Raw genomic sequence first — 21620 nt, forward strand, 5'->3', positions numbered from 1 at the left:
ATTTTTTGGACAAAGTTTGTGGGATGCTGAGAATTATTCAAGTACATTGTCGTTGAAATAGTCGAACCTTACGTTCTCTTTTCTTCTCGTAGAACGACGATCATATCGCGTTGTACTTTCATGGAGACCGTGCGATTCGAGGGTTTTAAGGGTTTGGCATAAACGTAGCGAGAATTTCGTCGAATTTTATTGGACTCCGGAGATAAGTCCCCTCGCGGTTCGCGTTCCATCTTGGCCGTGTAATTATAATACATTATCCGGACGAGCTGGCGCTTCCGTAAAAAAAGTCGTTCCTCGTCCAGAATTACGGGCGAAGAAACACGATTTTCTGTGCAATTAGCGTACCTACTTCGGACTGCACGTACCCTCGTTAATTCGCCTCGGTTAAAGAACTGGCGGAAGAAAGTCATGTTTGATCACCTGTCCTCGCGCCGACAGTCGTGCCAACCCTCGTCTCGTTCCACAGGCTTCTTAATGCTGCAACCGAATTCGTTGTCCGACTGTTTTGCAAGACGTTGTTGCGAAAAGGGTTGGCTAAAGTATCGCCACGGGCTGGTAACTGCCACGGTTAAGGGTTCGAAACATTTCTTGTTTACTGATTTTCTCGAGGAAAAAAAAAATTCTAAATCGTTTTGAAAAAATTATTTTCAACTGCAGGGGTTAATAACAATCATTTTTTGTGAATAGATATACCCCCGAAATCCTGCTCAGTTTCGAGAAAAAAATTCCTTACCGAAAATGTAATGTCTGACCATACGTTGATATGTTTCCCTGAAATTTTTCAGCGAAAAGAAATTTTTTCAAATCGTTCTGAAAAAATTATTTCCAGTTGCGGGGGTCAATTACAATCATTCTTGGTGAATAAACATACCCTCGAAATCCTACGCATTTTCGAGAAAAAAATTCTTTACCGAAAATAGAATTTCTGGCCAGAAATGCTTCCTCGAAATTTCATGCAAATGTTTAAAATATCATAACTTCTGAACGGATTGGAGGATTTTAATGGTTCGAAAGGCAAACGACGTGTATTTTAATGGAGAATATTTAGAAATTCTACGAATTTTAGAATGGGGTGCTTTTACCCAGCGTTTCTCGGTAAGTTGTACCGTAACTCTTCCAAAAGGGAAGCAAAGTTGGAAAAAGGCAACAATTACTTATGACTGGAGCCAACGGGAGGGTCCCAGGCGCGCGTTTCGCGGTCAAAGAAGACGTTGTGCGCCGTGTGGCGCGAGCTACCCCGTAAAGCCTGCAGTCGTAGGGGCGAAAGAGGGTGGTAGTCAAAGTTTCGGCAGTTTGTAAGGAGGTACGAGACACGCCCCTGCTCCTCCGCTTCTTCTTCGGTTACGGCCGAGGGATAACATAGTGCAGCTCCGTCGTCAAGTTAGCTCGACACCCTTTCCTCCTCGTCCCATCCCCCTTCTCGCTTTGTCCCCGGGTTTTTCGCTCGGTTCGCGCTCCCCTTCGTCTATCTTTTCCCGTTTGCTCTTCCCTCTCGCGTTCCCCGTCCGTTTTATTGCCCTGTTGTTCTCGGTCCTTATTCTCCCAAGAGCGTAACCCTTTTCGCCCGACGAGCTCCAGGTTCCTCTTCGTTTCAGGCCAGCGTTCTCTCGTCGTCCGGATTTATTCGAGGGGCCGAAATGTGACTGGGGATTCTTATTCTCCGTGAGTAGGGGGATCTCCTTTCCGCGAGGCCACACCTGCTCGCTCGTAAGGGACGCGTAATGGTCGACCCGGATACGAGGGAAACGTAAAAAAAAAAAAAGAAAGGGTCGTCGTCGGAGGAGAACGCCGGGGAATGGAAACGAACAAGAGCGGAGACGCTGCGTAATGACGCGTGGAACGTCTCCGGACGAGAAAGTAATTGGACGGGGGCGGGGGTGGCTCCGAGAGTCGCTCCGTACTGCTTTGATGAATGGGGAAACGTTCGATAGAGCACAAACCGTAGCACCGAAACTTCGTGATGGATGTTTCTTAAACCGGAGGGGGGAGGCTTGTAAAGAAATTACGATCCCCACTCGATCGTCCGACGGTTCTGAATGGTTCGCGTTTCCGCGCGATGACGCCGAAGAATAACTTTCAACGATCCGGGAAACTGCATTGTCGTTGAATAGACTCCCCCTCCCCCTCCTCCGCACCGGAAGCTCGCTGTTCAAAGCCCTGGGAACAGATTCGGGAATCGTATACAGCCGCCCGTAATTGCGAGGATCTTCCTTCCTTCGAGAACCAGTTTATAGTTTATGGAGACCGTTCCGATAGGCGTGACGGATCCATTATTCGTCGACTGGGTTAATTATCTCGTCGTTTTTTACCTGGAAATTTAGGTTCCGTTTAATTCACTGAGATTGTTTCACAATTTTCACAGTAGAATCTTCTGCTATTACAGGTGAGATAAATTTCATTTTGGAGCTTCTCATTTTTTGGTAGCTCCTTTTCGATGCATAGATTGAGAAATGAGAAGATCCAAAGCGCAATTTTACTGTTTCTTATATCGTGAACGTGGTAATTAATAAGCATTATTAGAATTTCCAAGGGTCCTTCGATTATTTTTAAAAGGAATTGGTATCCAGGCACGTGGCGGGGATGATGTTCTCGCTTGCTATGGGATATCAGGTGAATTTGTTGAAAGTTAGCTCGCTTCGGGGGCTGACTTCCGGGCATCGTTTCCCGGGTCGGCCTCGCGTCGGATTAAAAAGTTGCTTATTTGCAAATGGAACTTCCGCGTCTTCGGTATTGTGTTTACCGGGGAATATATTCCGTTGTGGGGTTAAAGTGAGTTTGCTGAGTATAGAACGAGAGAGAGGGGGGGAAGAAGCAAAAAGCTGGCTTTCTGGGATCCGGTGAATTTCATTATTTAAGTTACGTGTACGGGTACAAGTGTCTGAATAATGCATTCAGCGCGATGCACACGAAAGCCGCATTTAGAAAACGCGCTAATACAGACGTACACGTCCGATGGGACATTTTTCTAAGCCTCCATTCACGAGCTTCCGGTCCGATCTCTTCGTCCAGATGCAGCATTTGTGTTTGCAAATTATTCGTGCTACAAGAATATTGTATGGCTCTGTTTGATAAATTTATTTCTCGCGAAATCTAACTCAGAGGTGCTCCTGTTTGATAATTCGTATGTGTATTACGACTGTGTAAATCGTAGATCAGTTCTTTCGAAACATCAATGTTTATTATAACAGTTATTTGAAGTCCCTTTTCCGTATAGAGTCCTAACGAGGCCTGGAAAAAGTGCCTTTCGAACGAAAATATTCCCCTAATTTCGCAGGGTACTCTCGGCGCAGCGTGGCAAACGAGAGATTCCCGACGAGGCGAAAGGAAAGCCTTAGAATTGAATTCGCCGGGGAATTTTTGATTATTATAAGATCAAAGACGGTCCCGTCGGGATTACCTGTGTATCGAGCTTAATAAGCCGGGCCGGATGCGAGAACAACGACGGCGAATAAAATGAAAGGCAATATTCATCGTGCCGAGTAGTGAAAGAGAAACCCGCCACAAGATCAAAGTCTTAGCCTGGCATCCAAGAATTTCGATGCGCCTGTTACGAGAAAACTCCATCTTTGGCAAGTGATTTACTTCGATTCACCCGATTTCTACCACCCCAAAATGCTTCGAACCGCAGTGCGAATTTGAAACACCAACAGGCTATATCTTTTGGATAAAATAGTAAATGGGCCCAATTATTAACACTGTTCAAATCAATTTGTTCCACGATCAAAAAATCCCCCCGATCGAGCGAGCCGGGCCCCCGCGAATTAAGTTATCGAAAGCACGACGCGCGGATCCGTGGATTACGCGAACGCAATTCTACGTTGTACACTAGAAACGCGTTAAATCCCGCTCGATGGCACTCTAATTTTTTCTGGAAAACTAGCGCTACATGTAACGATAATCCTTCGACGAGTTGCCCCGAGCTCGTCGAGCCTGTTCGATGGAGAATCCGCGATAAGTGCCACCGGAATTATTCGCAATACAGTTTACGGTTACACGTGTTTTTCATCAGAACAACACGCCTATCCGGAAGTATTCGATGGACACGTTATTGGGAAAAACTCGAGCCAAATATCCCGTGGGACAACGTGCCTGGAGATTAGCTATTTTTAATCGCGTTAAAACGGAAACAGAACGGCGATGGGCGAGAATAAATACGCAACGTCAAGAACGAAATAGTCTGAATCCTTGTTAAAACTGTTCTCTACCGAATTCTCGCGCCACGAGGAGTAAAATGTCGGTCGGATCGAGCCGCGGGATCATTCGTATCTCGTTGGAGTACGATCGTAGCCGGCATCGTCGGTTTTTTCCGAGCAGAATCGCAATTTACCGCCCCGTACGTCGGAGCGCCGGCGTCACGTGTTCCCGTCGAACAGGCGCATCCGAATATCCGAGGCACGGATAAGATTTCCGGATTTTGATCTCGTTCTATCCACCCTCGACGAGCCCTCCGTCTGTCGTTCTCGCTGGACGTTGAAAATTTCTTCGGAAGATCCCTCTCCCCCCACCATTACCCGGTCGACTTATCGAGTTACAAAGACGTATATCGCCGGGAAGCGATTGGATTTTTCCGACCGCCGTCTAGCACCCGTGGACCCCCTCCCAGGGGGGTGTCGAGATCGGTTTTACACACAGGGTGTTCCAAAATGCGCGCTCTGAAATCAAGAGGGGCGGAGGGGGGAGAATTCAATCCGGAATGGAAGAAAATCCAGAAAGAAAGGACAGCTCGTAACTCCTCGAGCGAGATTCAAATTTCACCAAGGGCGAAACGAGACGAATTTCTCCTGGTATTTGCGGATGAATCGTAAAAATATATTCTCATTTTCCTTTGGGTAAAATGATGACAAGACTTTATTATATAATTGAGTTTCTGTCAGATAGTTCAAGGCGTTCCTGACGTGGTCCTCTGAAGTGAACGATTAAAAATATATTCTACAATTCCTTTTGAGACATTCGCCATTATGGTACCCGAATGTCGCGTTGTTTCCAAGGGTGGAAAAAATCTTAGCCCCGTTAAAATGTAGGTTTTTCCTCGCGAGTTCGGAGCGTGTTCCGGGTTAGGTTTCGACGTGACAGTGTAAACTTACCCCCTCAGATATGCGGGGGATGCCCGAGGAGACGACAACGAGGGTGGAAAAAGGAGACGGCGGGGGTTCGCTTTAATCAAGGAAAGTTAGCGATGACGGAGTGAATTTCGATCGATCCGACGGTCTCCGGTTGATTTTATAAAGCCAGATATGGGCCTGGGCTCGGGGGAGGACCGTCCGGAATCAGCGTAATCGAAAGATGGCGGGGGCCATCGAGCGACCGCGTTATTAAACCGACTCGCTCGACAGCGATTTTTCTTTCGAAGGCAGATAGTCGCGATATCTTCTTCCCCGTCCCTGGTAATTGATTCGAAGCGTTCTGTTTTCGACGGATCACCGCTCGAATGATCGCTGGCGCTCTCCCGTGAGTTTAATACCCATCGATCCGATCCGACTCACCCACTTATGTGCGTCGACGTTTCGACTGGACGAGCAACGCGCTCGTCGTAGACACGGCAGAGGCATAAATATCATTGGAAATGGAAATACCGTGGAAGCGAGCAATTTCCGCGTACCGTAAATTCCCGCCTCTAAAAATCTGACAATGCCCCGATCGGAATTAATATCGTATACGTTCCGTGGGAGCCTGATTAATCGACGCGCCGGTAATATCGGATCCCAGGGTCTCGCGTCTCTTGGGACCAGAGAGGATTATTTCGCGTCACCGTTAAATCTCCCAGCATAATACGCGCGATTTTTGTTCATTTTAGCGCGCGTTCCAATCACAGGGATACTTACGAGCGAGCCCCTTGGCGGCACCAAACGATTTCGATGAATGCTCGTTAAAGAATTTAGTCGTATCACGTATAAATTGTAATCGACAGAAGTTATACGGAAGATTTAAACTTAACTTTTACTTCAAGTATTTCTCTATATAGTTTACAATTTATAGCTGCTTAAATAGAAGAGGTGGCTCGAATAAAATAAGTCTAAATTACAAACTTTCGAAATCAATATCTTAAAAGAGCTTCCCTACAAATATATCTGAACCCTCCAGTAGACAGAAAAATGATTTCCTCGAGTAGCGTTGGAGTAATATTATCGTGTGTTCCGTCGAAGGTTAATCCTGGTTCGAGGATTAATTTGGAACCGCGGAGTATCGTCCAACATCGTAATCGGATTTACAACCCGCCGATGCACTTTGGTTCGGTTTCCGACAATTCGTACGTTTTCTTCGGGGGTCGTTTCGCGGCGTGTATTTTCCCGATCTTATCGCGTCTGCCAAAGAGTACACCGGGGGGGTCGAGGGGGTTGCGTCGAATCGCGAATACGTAGATTTCGCACGTCCTGGCGCGTCGGTGCGCGATAATTTACAATCGGTGCCACGGACAGGCAAAAGTTTATGCATCCACGCTCGCTGCCAAAGGTACCGCCCACCTTTCGAACGCGAAATACTTATTTGGAGGAGCAGGAATGCCCCCTGTGGAACCGTTTCGCCGTTAAAGATTGCCGTTGGCCGCCGTCTGCGTGCTCGTTTACTTAAAACGAGTTCCCATCGCGAAATGGGGGGGGGGGGGGGTTTCCATCGATTACCGAAATTACGGAAACGTCGTCGAGAATTACGGTTCCCCTCGGGCCGAGCATTTTAAAAACTTTATCATCCCCCTCTGTACGATCGATCGAATAACGATACCTGATTATGGCAGTTTCTGTATGCCACGAACGCGAATACGTTCAGCAGTGTATCACGGTGACGTTTACGAGCTCGCGTCGTCGAATCTGAAGGGTGGTAGTAAGGAACGGTGCCTTTTCAGTGTTTCCTGTTCCGCGAATATGTCTAGAAGATTCGTGCCCGTTAGTAGGGATGTCGGTTGTCTCGTTGATTTCATATTTAATCGAATAAACAAAGGAAATTGAATTTCGAATTTCATTCGAAAGGTTTCAATTTTTATTTGGAAGAACGTTCGTACTCTACGATATTTCGTTTTATGAATCTACCTTTTGGATATGGAAAGGTGGATTTGACTGGTCGGCGATGCAGCGAGTTATAACCAGGAAATTTTTGTATTTTGTCGATGACCTGGCGTTCGTTACGACTTGATAAAATTCTTGGACGGCCTGAGCGGCGACTCGAAGCAATTTCCTGGACCCGGAGCTTTTTTCTCGCGCGAACAGGCGACGTTTCGGTATTATTTTCGGTCGCGGACAGTGGCGCGGGGCTCCAGTTAATACGCCACTGGCGAAGGGGCATCCGATAGCTCGGTGTCAAAAGGCTGGTTACCCTGGGAACCAGTTAATCTTTTTCTCAGCCCGTAGGGACGCAAACCGGTACGTGACTCGCGGGACAGAGAGCCCGGGATGGGTAAACTTTTATTAAAAATCTAATTGGATCGGAGCTCGGGGCCCGAGGGCCATTTCACCGGAGGTTCCTTCGTTCCATCCTCTTCCAACGCGAGCCTCGGCCAGGGCACAGCTAGACGAGCTCTCGTCTCGTTTTTATTCCGCGATATCCACCATTTTGTATCGGCTTTCGAATTATCTCTGGGCACGGAACGACGATCGTCGATTGTCAGAAAAATGTATCTCTCGTGGAAGTACAGTGGGACGTCAGTTAACCGGGATCTATTGTTTACTAACACGATTTATTTTCTTCGATGACAGCTTCCGTTTAGAAACCGCTGTTCGATATTTTATTCAAGAAGATCAAGTGTAAAACTGCTCTACGAAAGCATCGATTACCTGGTGTTCTATATATATATTTTCAGGGGAATTCTATTTTCGAATCGCCAGCTTTCGAAAGTAGGTCTGGGAGTCCCGCGACCCAATTAACTCTCCTTCCGGCAGTATTTCATATGGAATTTTGCCTCCCACTATTAAGAGTGCCCGATAATATGCATAATCTATTATACTATAGAAATGATTCTCTGAAGTACGACCTCTAATCCATTAATGTGACTTCGAGAGAGACGCACGCTTTATAAAGTATTAAATAATTTATTACAAGTTTTAAATCGTGCATTTTTCATATCATGTTATAATATTTATCAGAGAAGATAATCACTTATCTTATATATCACTTAAAATAATGTTTTCAACCCGTCTCGCGAATAAATTAAGTAGGAACGCGTGGAGCTGATTGCAGGGGCGAGCGTGGAAAGGGGTTAATTAGAAAGGACTCGCTGGGTACGGTTATCGGAAACGTGGCTCGTTAGTTAAAAATTTGTCGAATCGGGGCGCGAAGTTACGAAGAACTTAGCGCAAATTCGTCACAGCCCCTTAGACCGAGTTCTCTCAGACTCTACCGGATGCTGGATTTCATTAGTTCGGAACAGTTGGTCACGGAGCGACGATGACCGACGATCGGACCAGAATCTATCGAATCGAACCGATAATCATTCGACGAGAGAGCCTTCTAAAAACACCTGACTCGAATCTTCAAGAAGAACCTCTCGACGCCGGGAACAATTGGTTCGTCGACAAAGATTTTTACGAACGAGAAATGGTTCGCAATAATAAATAAAAGCGACGGAGGAACGATTTTTCGAGCGGCGTTTGAAAGTGCAGAGCCCATTTAATCGAAACAATGCGATTCGGCCGCAACTTCAACACCACCGTTTACGCTAACACCGTTTCTACGGTTCGTGCTTTAATCGTGTCGCGCGCTCCCTACCCAGGAACCACGTTCGAAAATTAACGAGCACGTAGGCGAAACGGATATCCTGTCCGCGTAACGCGCGAGCGACTGTAATCGAGGATTTAAACGTTGTTTGTGTCAGGTGCGAATGAAACATACCCGGTGTCGGAGTTTTCTGCTTCTGGGCCAATTAGCTCGTCGCCATGCGCGCGCGCGGTCGTTTCAGCGGCTGTTTGTTAAGCGTTTCTGCGGTTCGCGTTACAGCTGTATCTCGTTCCGCGAAATAACGCGTCGATAATTCTGTTCGTCGGCCCCTGCCGCAGACACGGCCTCTCTTTTAACTATAATTTCGTGAAATTTCGCGTTAGAGGATCTTCATCCTTCATTCTGCGTCCGTTTCGATCCATGAAAGCTCCTTGTTCCAGAAAAGTTTTCACTTACATTAATAACAATAATAGTATGTATTGAGAACTCGTAGAGATGGACAGTGAAGAATTTGCACCTTTGAATCTGAGAAAAAGCTATGATACCAGTTTAATCGACGTTCCATCGAACTTATTTCGATCTAAATACCCCTCTTGCGCCATTAAACCATCATAGTTACGCTCGCTGGGACGTTAGCTCGGAGTAGCGCGATTTCGTGGACGCGGAGCGATGCGTCGCGATTCCTCGTGCGTTACGTGTGCCTAATGCTCGGCGGTGGCGGTCGTCGTAATCGCTACGCGATTTGTAATACGTTCCGAAATTTATGGTTTATAATTTAGAAGACTGCCGCGCCCCGGAATCCTGAATAATGCTCCCGAAGATGGGGTTGTACGTGCGCGTGTTCGGTTACCTCGGCTAATTGGGAGAGAAGGAGGTGGCCTCTCGGTTCGCCGCGATAACGTTGCAAGTCGGAAAGTAAGTTGGTAACGTGGCGGGCGACGAACCCCGCCCCGGGAAATCGTAAAGTAACTTCGAAGGAATTACGAGGGGACGAAGATTACTTTCCCCGCGTAGCGCCTCGAATTTCGCCGACTTCGTCGGCCAATATAACGCATGACGAGACCCGGCGAGAACTAACTTTGAAAAATTCCTTTTCCCGCGTGGAAATTACTTTTACACGGGGGCAGGGGGGATCCACCCCTTTTTCCACCCTTCTCCCCGCGTCGGGGAATATTTTAATTGCGTGCACCTGCATATTCAGCGGCCCCGGGACTCCGTGGCACGGAATATTCGTGACTCGTTTCCGGAGAATTTGCTGCCGGGCGAAGGACCCGTGGGCGAGATCCCGATAACCGGAAGTCTCATTTATTATGCGACGACGCCCTTTGCGCTCAGCACCCGCTATATAATATATTTTATACACCTCCCCGCACCGCGAAGAATTTCCCTGTTTAACGGGGAAAGCCAATCCCCGGACTCCGCGGATCTCTTCTAATTAATCGTGTCCCTGAGCATGGTGGTTTATTTATTTATTGTCTCCACGTAACAAACTGAAGCTGCCCTGAATCTGGTTAACTTGGCGACTTTTTTTTATCTCAAAAGAACAGAGTACACTGTCTTGGAATAGTCGATTAACGCGTACTAAAAGTACTAAAACTTTAGATGCGTGCAGTTCCGAAACTACTAGTGTTTTATTAACAATTAAGCCACTGTTAGAAGCGGCAAGGCTTCCCCTTTAAAATGCTTTTTTGTTTTTGACGATCCGACTTCCCGTTTAGGAGATATCGTAATTTATATGGGAGGGTAATTTTTTAAAAACTCCGCTACGGCTCTTCCCATGCTAGAACAGGCTACTGACGCGTATTAAAATTACTAAAACTTTAATTACGTGCTGTTCCGAAACTACTAGTGTTTTCTCTATTATTAAGCAATCATTAGCAGCGGTGAACCTTCCCCTTTAAAATGGTTTTTGGTTTTTGACGATCGGACTTCCCGTTTCGGAGATATCGTGATTTATGTAAAAGGTAATTTTTTTAATTCGACTATGTCTGTCCTTGTCTAGCAGAGTCGGACCTCCTTGTCGCACGTGCGTGGCGCTGACCTAGCCCGCGTACGTGACTGTCGTGACCTAGTTTCGGCGTAGTATTTCCAAGAATTTACTACGCACTCTTTACTATCTACGCGCGCGAGATGAATGAACTCGCGCGCGCGCAACAAAAACGTAAACAAACTTCGGACCCTTCTATCTCCGTAACTAGCCACCGCATCGACTTGAAACTAAAAACGCTATATCTCCGGAACCAATTGAGCTATCTACTCTCACAAACGCTCATTTTAAAGGGCATTTCATCCCCTATCTGATGACTATACCAACTACTATATTTTATGCTGTCTTCTATGTTTATTTTGCAATTTACTTTGACGTTACATACTAAAAGAAGTTTTAGCAATTCCTAATGATTACACGACATACAATTGGATTATTTATGAAACAAAATTCGTATTCAAGGGTGTTTTATCTCCTATTCAATGACTATATCAACCACTATAATTTATGCTTTCTACTATGTTTATTTTGAAATTTACTTCGACTCTACATACCCAAAGAAGTTTCAGCAATTCTTATTGACTATCGACTGGTGTATGATAAAACTGGATTATTTATGAAATAAAATTCGTATTCAAAGGGTGTTTCTCAAAATTTCACATTTAGATTGAAATTATTGTCACAATTGCACAAAGAACATGGAAACAAGTTGATAGGGAGTACTACGCGAAATTTCAACCAAATTCTCGAATATAGTCAGCCCTTTCGAGACTCTAGCTGCGTGTACGATTCGTAGGGGAACAAGTTGGAGGATCGGTCGTATCTTTCGTCAATTTAGGGTCCCGCGTAATTGATCGTAGACTTCAGCGATTTGTCCAGATGGGAGCAGGGAAGAGTTCCTCGCAGCAGGGGCGGCGGGGTCTCCGTTATCGGAAAACGAGCGAAATTATTTAGCCCGGGAAAGTCTGAAGGCAGATGTCGCGAAAGTTACGCGAGGAACCATTTCTATCCCCATTTCTGAGGCCGACTTCGTATCTCCGGGGGATCATAATTCCCGCGATATCTCGGATCGTTGTCGCTCGGCCCTGGGCACACGGACGCGTTACAAACTTACTTTCCAGGACTTGTAACTGTTATCACGGTGACTCGGGGGCCTCTTCGTTCTTCACCGAAACCAGTCCGCTTAGAGGATTCTAATTGCACCGGGGAAAAATAGCTTTCGACTTATAATTAGCCATTTTTATGAACAGAGTTCAATTCCAGAGTTATACCGTTCGTCGAATCAATTGGTCCCTCAAGGCCAATCGAGGGGGCAACCCCCATCATCCTACTCGTTCCGTCGCCCTGTTTCCCGCCCTGTTGCTTATTTTAGAGCCAGTAAAAGGCGGATTCGTCATTTGAAATATTCTCCAACGTTCCTAATTTCTGAAATCTTCGAGATCTAAATGGTCGACATCACCGAAGAAATCCAGCGATACGGTAAGACAGGTAATTTGTGATTCGATTCGTCACCGCGGTCGCGTTGGAGGGCGAGTCGCAGTGGCCTTAAGGGGCCGATTGATTCGTCGGGACAAATCGCCTATCGGTCGTAACGCCGTCGGACGAATCATCGATCGTCGATCAACGTCCCTCTAAAATTAAATGGCCGCGACGCGAATGTCTCCGGCTCTGTACACTGTTTCGAACGGTTCGCGCGTCGCGTTTCGATCCGCCGTCGGTTCTCGCGGCAATAAATTAATTCCCTTGGCGCAGCGTTTGTCTGACACCCTCCGAAGCGCCGTGACGCGGTTCCGCCGCGGACGGGGGTGGCGCGGCGTCGACGGAAGGGACGTCGAACGCGCTTAAAATTGATGGTTAATTCAAAACCACCGCAGGCCTGCGACTGAATTTGACCGAGGCAAATAACAGGGACGACCGTGGGGGCGGGGGACCAGGTTGATTCGCGGCCTGCAACTGTAAACACGAATAATGGAGAGTACCGATTGGTAAATTGTGTGCTCCCGGTCGTCCGATGCTGGTTCCAAACCCCCTCCCACCGTTTCCCTCTCGTTCTGTTTCCGTTCCCCGTTCCTCCAATCCTTCCCCCTCCTACCCCTGTTATTTCTCGTTAGTTTTTTTTCTCCTTCGCGAGTTTGTCGCGAGTTCCTCGCGCGGTCTGGCCTCGAATAATCCGCGCTACCGAGCGTCCCGACTCAGGAGAAGGCTGTTTTCGTTGTTCGTTCGATCGTGACGTCCTTTCCCCGGGCATCGTCGGGTTTCTCATCGATATGGAAAGGGTTGTTTCCGGGTGAACGATAAGCGCGCCGTTAAAAGCCCTCGGAGATATTTATAAAGTATTCCGTGGCATCTTTTTCCGTTCGCCGCGGTATCGAGTGGTCGATCGATCCTCGTATTTCATGAATTATTCAACGTACCCGCGGCATTGTGCATCGGGCATCGTTGTTAACGTCGACGGTGACTTGTGCGCGAGAATATGTCGCGTCGATTCCGCTTAAACTCCGACGGTCCGACGTTCTTGGCACCCGTCGCGTCCGTTTCGTCGTACGTCTTCGAGCACGCTGTTATTTAAATGGCACGAGACTTCGCGAACTTATACTACCTGTCGAAAGTTCTTTTTCGACTTTATATATTGGGATGCAAGCACTAGAAGCAGTCGTGTTCGTAGTTTTTCAAGCTCGAGCATAGTTTAAAGCTATTTTTACGTGTACGTCCAAAACTAAATTTTCAGCAAGGGTGCACCTTTTCACCCACTTCACTTTCATAAAAAGAATACATTCACTATGTCTCGTTATAAGTTCTTGATGTAGCCTCACAATCATGAGTCTTATACGTTAAAATCAACACATTTTTACATTTACGGGGTATTCAATGGCGCAATGGTGCATTATTCGAGTAACGAATTACCCAGCAATCCACGAAGTTCCTCAATAATAACCCAAGTCTCTTTTCCAGATACATGGAGAACGCGAAGGCGCTGTCGAAAGCGTACAGAGACCGGTCCTCGACTCCTATGGAAACGGCTGTGTGGTGGGTGGAGCACATCGCCCGTAGCAAGGGTGGTCCATACCTGAGAAGCCAGGCCGCGGACATGTCGTGGTGGACGCGCAACCTCGTCGACGTGATCGCCTTTTTGGTCGCGGTCCCTTTGCTCGTCCTGTACTTAATATTATCCAACGTTTCCTCGTCCAGGCGGAGGCGCGATAGACGCGACAGCAAACGAGCATCGACGAAGAAGAGGAATTGAGGGTTGCTTGGCGCTGTATAAAAGATCTTCTCCGCGACATGTTGAACGGACAGTCCCCGAAAAGATCGATTTTATTTCGGGTTTCGATGACGGAAGTGCCGGGCGTGTCGACAATGGGCCAATCAAGGGACGCTTTATTCGGTTCCGCGGAAGGGAACTCGATCGCCGCGATAAATTAAATCATCGTCGGGACTGGCGTACTCGTAATCCTGATTACTAGGGAACTCGAGGCGAGAGTCTCGGGCAATTCTCGCGGACGCTCGTTCCCATTTGGCTGTTTCGTGGACGAAGCAGGGTGGGAAGGAAAAAAGCGAAAGAGGAACGAGTCGAGCTCTAAGGGTCGGCGGGGAAAACGAGCGAAAAGGGGTTGGGAAGAGAGAAAGGGGACCAGCTTTGCGGGCATTACTCGGTATTTCCCAGGTGGCCGAGTCACCGACTGCGTCAACCGGCTTCCGCTGGCTACAACGGCGAAGAGAACAACGGGGAAGAAGGGGGGTTGCATTGGTTGCAGGGCGGGTAACGGTTCCGTGGAGAAGACGTACTCGAAACGCGCTCCAAGACGAAAGAGGGTGGACCGCAGACGTCTGCGACGACAACAAAGATGGATCGCGTTTGCCGTCGTCGGATTAAACGCGCGAGGATGGTTCCCCGTCGGTCGTTCCCGCGCCCCGCAGCCTGCCAGCCACTTTCGTCGTCGCGGATTCCGTCGAGCCGCGCGAGAAACGCGTAACCGGCTCATAAAGATACAAGCGAGACGATAAACGCGCTGGTTCTCGTCCCCGGGAGATAAGAGCCTCCGAAGAGACGCCATTGTCCGTCGCGGCGAGCTCTTTCCAGCGATGGGATCGGTCAGATGCTTCGCGATATTTCCAATCGTTCGAGAGAATCGACGGTTGGGACGCCAGGTGGAAACATTTGCGTTTGGCGAGCTACGAACGACGGCCATTGCAAATCAGACGTGGCGTCGACGTTGAATTTAAAGATAACTTGACAATATCTAATGTTTCGCACAAAAATTTCAGAGCTCTTCCTTTTTATCTTGACATAAATACTCTTCGTAAAGTTTCGATAAAATACACAAGGTGCTACGCGGTTCTTGAACTATTTAAACGTTCCTGCTGAAAAGAGAATAATTGTATTAATACATCCCTTGGTACATCTTCGTTTAGTTTATTTTACTTCGTGTATATATGTACATTCTTTTCTGTTCCTCCTTCCTATTCCGTGGTATTCTGTATTTTGTAGTCGAGAGTTTTCCCAATAATAATAACAATAATGAAAAAAGTTCGCTCAAAGGCATCCACCGCAGAGGGAAATATTTCTCTTTTAGTCGAACGGCATTATGCTCTTTGCAAGCTATAGGGAGCCATAGATTTATTCGACGGATAACGGGAAAAAGGGAATCGTCAACGAGACTACGATTTTTCCTTTTGCATATCAAATACCGTTTTGCCGAATAATGTAACTTTTAATAAATCTGATGCTATTTATTATAATTCATACAAGTAGAGGGTCCTTATTTACTTTTATGGCATATATTATATTTTAAAATATCAATTTCAATGCTTTAACGCAGTGGGCGTGGCCTAGCCTCAAAGTGGAGGGGATAAAGTTGATTTCGTTCCGACTGTAGACTCACGAACGATCTACACCCACTTTTCTCACGTTTCTCTCCACTTTCCCGGAACAACAAACCTTTTTGGAGTACGTTTCGGGGATTTTTCCGCGCGTCCTCGTGGTTTTGACGCGTCTCGGGACCGCCGGTCGCGATAAAATATGAAATATAATCGCGGAATAAAATAATTTATCGACCCGAGACAGGGAAGTTTCACGAGTGTCGGCGCGCTACGTGGCCGTGTTATCCCCGGTTGCCCGGCGGATTTTCAATTACGTTCCCTTCGTGTGTATATAAATAAATCTTTTCCAAGTTTTCTTCGTTAATGTTGCGCCGCCGGTGAAATATTAAAGCATTCGCTCTTGAAGCTGACGCATTAATCGTTGCAACGGTTCGACAGTCGAGCGAGAAACGAAAACCGGGTCACTTTTTACCCGCGGTGAAATCTTTTATCTATACGAGCAAGAATAAACTTTTGTACCAGATTTTTATCCGTGTACTTTTAAACCGCATTCCACCGATGAAATCTGAAACCTTTTATCTCTACGTAAAATAAACGCTTTTATCGGAATACTTTAAAACTGCATTTCCCAATGAAATGCATAATATTTTAACAACGCGTGCGAAAACATTTTTAAAGATATTATTCAGCGTACAGTTCCGCGCGTGTGCTCAATTAGTATTTTTATATTTATTATCATTGCAGGTACAATATCTGGAATGTTTGGCCCAATATGCTAGACAATTAATTAGTTCTGCCCTCCTAGAATTCCCTTGAAGGTAAAATCCCTTTGGATGACTGTTGCAGCGATGCAAAATTGCGCTTCGAAAAATGGGCGGAGTTATAAAACGGAATAGCCAATATAATTGTCCAATGTATTCGTCAGAGATAGAAAAATCGATGGACATTCGAAGCTCCATCGTTCTCGGGCAAAGAAACAATAATAGGGGTTTATTAACCTTCCCCCAATCGTGAAAATTTCGATGCCCGCGCGTTTGGCGAGACGGAAACGTCGTAGTCCGGTTTAATATTTCGCTCGCGATAATATTTACCGATGGAAGGGATGATCCGGGCGCGGGCGAAACTTCGACGAGATCGCTTCAAAGGGAACTTACTTTCGCGAGTCTCCCCGGACGGACAGGAAGCTTTTTAAAAAGCGTTTCGTGGCCCCGGGGAAAGAAGGGGCGGCTGTGGGGGGGTTGCACGTTGCACGTAGCGGCCAGAGAACGTACTTCCGGGCGATACGGCAGTTTTTTCACGGCGTAATGGAATGTAAAGTTCCCGATTAAATTGCGTCTTTAAGCGATCCTCCGCCCGGCGAGATATTTTTTGTGAAAATACAGCCAAAGTAACGGAGAAATATCGTTAGCGTGTCTTTAACGATCCCTCTCTTAGTTCGGGACTGGGCATCGGCTTCTAGAAACCCATTAACGGTTCGAGACACTGGCGAAAACGCGGAATCTCGCATAGTCGTTGTCGCTGTAAAGACTTTTTTGCGACGCATCGGTTCGCGACGAGACTCTTGATGAAACGATTGTGAACACATTAACGACGTGTGATTTTAAGGATATAGAACTCCTGCAACACGTGTATACTAAAAATGTGATAAATTATTTTGTAATTAATACATTCTATTGAAATTCTCAAGAGTTACATGTAGATAATAATGTGTTAAGTAAAAGTAACTCTTTGCAACAAATGTAGCCGGAGATCCTGAATTTTATTTGCACGTAAAACTCAGAAAGGATCGTTCTAAGAGATAATATTGAATTCCACGCCTGGTCGTCGACCCAAGTATTTAAAAATTCCAAAATTCTTGGAACATTTCGAGCACGATCCGAGCCTGATCGGATCACTTGGGTGGTTCGATGCTTTCCTTGCGCGGAGGATCCTCCCCGAGGACCTTGGGCGTCGGGGCTGGTCCACGAGTAACGGGTCAAACGAAACAAGATTCGGCTGTCTGTCGCTCGTGAGTGTAGATAGGTCACGTAATTCCGAGCCACTTTCGTTCGGTGTCGTGTCGGTTAAACGGGTACAAAGCGACGGGGAAAATCAGTCGGTGAAAATCGAGGGTACCATTAGGGTCCTGGCGATGCTCCTGGAAACTCCCCTGGCGTCCGTCGCGTTTCCGGTTGGTCGGTGAACGTTCGATTCGGCTCGAAACGGGCAATTTTTTACTCGCTTTAGGAAACGTTATACCGTCGGTGTTTTCCACGCGAAATTCTTGGAATTCGCGAACGAGCGGACGAAATTTCGCTGAACGAAGCTCGAATTCTGCGTAACGGTTTCATCTTTCGCGGCCATCCGTGCGGATCGTTTTTCGAAATCCTTTTACGGTTTTTTACGGCGAATTTTTTACGGTAATTTTTTACGAACACGAAACCGCGCAAACGAACGTACGAAATGATTTTTGTTAGTAAATGCAAATAAGAATAAATAGATCCGATCGAGTTTACTGTTTATCGATAGCACGCTGATAATCCTGGGCATGCCTACGAACGCCAGGAATTACGGGACATCCGGTGGTACGCCGAGGGGGATCGCAGTTCCGAGGTAATCTTTCGGCGTGATTTTAGGTCAGGCGATCCGGATATGTTCGCGAAAGCGCGCGCTAGGTTCAGCAAGAATCCGGATTTAATTAAGCTAATTAAATTCCGAATGCGCGTGCGTTTCTACCCGCGGCGGGCGAATAACGCGTAACAAGTGGATGGAATCAACGAAATTAACCGGAAGCAAAGGGCATACCGGTCGTGTCCGTGTAACCGTACAATATCCCCAGGGGGGACGATATTTATTCATATTTCGTAATACGATTCCGTCCACGACCGCGGGAGTAGAATTCCAATATTTACGCGACCGGCAATCTAATTTAAACGTAATTCCTTCGCGTTCCAATTTAAACACCGCGATACCTCCTGTTTGCCGGAAACTGAGCGTCGAGGGTCCGTCTCTAGCAACGTCGGGAAACTTTTCCAATTAGAGCAACGTTTTCCTTCAATTTCGTTGATTGACTGCGTCGTCGTTGCACACGGTGCGTCGCCATCGGCCATAAGACTGTCCGTTTCGAAGACGCGCGGGGGATCCGACGGTTTGCACGCGTCTCTCGACGTTTGTGCCATTCGCAACTTCGATCTTGAGGAAAATTGTATAGCAGACTTTGGAAAGGTTATACGGACGTTAAACTGAGAGTTAAACCTGACCAAACTATGTTGGGACTCACCGACGAACAGTGATAAATCATCTTGAAGAGTAAGTTTCTACAAGTGTTTTGAATATCTTTTATAATTTGTGAGTTTTCCATTAATTAGTGTTTTATTTGACCCTTTGGGGCGCAAAATTTAAAATGCATGTTTTCGTGGAGGTTTTAGTATCTATTTCTTAAGAAACTGTGAACATTTTCAGGATGTAAAGGGTTGATAGATAAATGTTGAGATTGGAGTCGTCGAACGCCCATAGGCGTTTATCGCGAGCGTAAGTCGAGCTATCGGGCGCCAATAACAATAAAAGGGTTAATGACTCGCAGACGAGACGGGAACCGTGAACTCGTGCTGGTTCTGCTGTCTATTAAAATGTAAATCCCGATCCGGAGTAGGGCAACAGGTACGCGATACACACCGGCTGGCGCTTCCTCCGTTTTCTTCTTTTTCCGCTCGCGTCCCCATTTCCGATTCTGACGCGTATCTTCATCGGTATTTCACGGTGAGCTAATCGGTAACTGGCGATCATCCGTGACGATATCATACGAGGCAAAGGAAACAATTTTAGAGACCTCTCTTCATACTCTGTTTACATTAGACGATGCAAACTCTAACGATTCGGACTCGTATCACTTTGTAAAATAAATTACGACGACTGGAAACCATTAAAAATTCCAATTTTAGAGGGAGAATTTTATTACAAATGAGACCTAATACAAATCTCTAAGTAGACTCGTATCTCCTTAGAAAATAAATTATGGCGACTGGAAGTCACCGAAACCTCAAATCCTTGAGTGGAACATCGAAATTCCGGTTCTTTAATTACATTAACCTTTAAGTGGACTCTCAATCTCAACTGAATTATTTGACCTAATGGAAATCAACTTTAAAGAATTTAACAAGCAATTAACTAATGGAGGATTACATAAATTTTCAAATAACCACCTTATTAGTTTTAACTTGTGGAGAGCCCCAATAATCCACTTAAGGCTTACAATTCAGTATGCATCGTTTCCCCATGTGTTCCAATTTTAAATGCAGAATTTTATTAAAACTAAAATCTAATACGAACCTCTGAGCTAGCAAGTTAGCAAGAAGGGAAGTGGGGGAAGAGAGACGTGCCGTTTCTCTACCTGTCCCCACCACTGATCAACTCTACGTTCGGGTCTTGCTACCACCTTGACTCTCTACGTTAAACTTTCTGACTGCGCAGTCGTTGTTTATCGGTCGCCACTATTCAACCTCTGTTATTGATATTCCCGTCGTTCGTGAGATACGCGAGAATTAACTGGCAACAGGTGCTTCCTCGGTTCGGTTTTCGAACGGATCTTTCTTTCGGCGAAAGCGTTCGATGATCGGCAGAACGTGGGCGTAATTTGCGGGAATAGATGGCGCGGTGGAGGGGCAGGGTGGCCCGTAAACCGTTGCTTAAGCCATTAAAGGCCAACGTCTCGCGAAAATTCAGTTCGTTAACCGAGGACCGAACGACCCTCGACCGACCCCGCACTTTCAAGGAGTCTCGCTCGAGGAGCCCCAGCCGAGTTCCGGGTACTCGCGTCGATCTCATCAAGGAACGTTTGTAGAGCGAGTAAGCTACTGCGGCCACCGAGACCACGCGTTACTCACGGCACCACGAAAAGGACTCGTTTCCACCCACCCACCCCTCGGTCGTCTTCCGACCGAAGGCATCGACTCCCTTCCCGTCTGTTTATTCGAGAAACGGCACTTCGAAACGGGGCCAAAGGAACACGGGTCGAGGCACTCTCCAACGAAGGAGCTGGCCAAACTGATGGGGACCAACCAGAAACGATATTACGCAGCCCCAGGAATTCTCTATTTCCGGTCACACGTAACCCCTCCACTGGTGGTATGTACTACTTATTTTTTACATTGTATCCTCGTTCGTTTCTATAGTTTCTTGTGTATATAATTTGTTCAACCAGACGAGCAAACTAAAGCAAACGCTCAGGAGAACGTCGATATTAACAATCGATGGACAGGAATAGAATTATCTTGTCTCGTCTCGTTGGACAGTGTGTCTCGTTTCATTTGCAAATGCTGAAATGCTAGTTTGTTAATGTATGAATTAGTACTACTTATTTTTTACATTGTATCCTCGTTCGTTGGATATCTTAAGGTTTCCATAGTTTCTTGTGTATATAATTTGTTCAACCAGACGAGCAAACTAAAGCAAACGCTCAGGAGAACGTCGATATTAACAATCGATGGACAGGAACAGAATTATCTTGTCTCGTCTCGTTAGACAGTGTGTCTCGTTTCATTTGCAAATGCTGAAATGCTAGATTGTTGATGTATGAATTGGTTTGTGCAACTTGCTATCAGCAACCAAGATTGTAAAAGTGCTTCTCTTGGTTCCTCTGGTTACCTTCCACAAAATCATTATGCACATTTGTTTTACAGACACGTTTTTTGTATTGTCATATACATTTTGTTGGAATAACGTAGATGGATGTTCGTAGATCACGAACAATTTAATTCCACAGATTCCACTGTGACTTTGTCGAGTAACAACCAAAAAATTTCGTGTTTAATTTTTGCCTGACCGAGACTTGAGCCCCAACTTTGACCCGACGAGTGGTTAGATCTGGACCTACCCTTGGAGGTCGAGCAGTCGAACCGTGAGAAGCTTCGTGTTGGCTGGTTGTTAGCGTCGAATGGAGAAGTTACAGATTGTCGTGGAAAGAGTCGCGTGCATCCCTGGCTCTCTTCGTCTCTCTCTCTCTCTCTCTGGCGTTCATCCCCCGTTTCTGTCGGTTCCACCCTCGTAGTCTGTTGGTTAGGGTATAATTTGCGGGACGCGTTAAAGCACCTCCGCCTCCACGGAGCAGTTTTACGTCGAGAGATTAGCTCCTTTTGCCCCAACCGACGAGATTGCAACGTTTCGCCTTCTTTCGCGCGGAAAAAACGATCCT

The 21620-nt window shown here is 46.4% G+C and overlaps 1 protein-coding gene across 1 annotated transcript in view; it reads left to right on the top strand.

Moving 5' to 3' along the window:
* LOC143345218 (UDP-glycosyltransferase UGT5) overlaps positions 1-15379 on the top strand; it is a 31000-nt gene extending 15621 nt beyond the window's left edge. The window contains exon 3 of the mRNA XM_076772110.1: positions 13583-15379. Coding sequence (XP_076628225.1) covers positions 13583-13874 — 292 coding nt within the window. The 3' untranslated portion in view covers positions 13875-15379. The remainder of the gene's footprint in view (positions 1-13582) is intronic.
* Positions 15380-21620: the final 6241 nt, after the last annotated feature.

Source organism: Colletes latitarsis, chromosome 9, assembly GCF_051014445.1.
Source record: "Colletes latitarsis isolate SP2378_abdomen chromosome 9, iyColLati1, whole genome shotgun sequence".
Classification (NCBI taxonomy): Eukaryota; Metazoa; Arthropoda; class Insecta; order Hymenoptera; family Colletidae; genus Colletes; species Colletes latitarsis.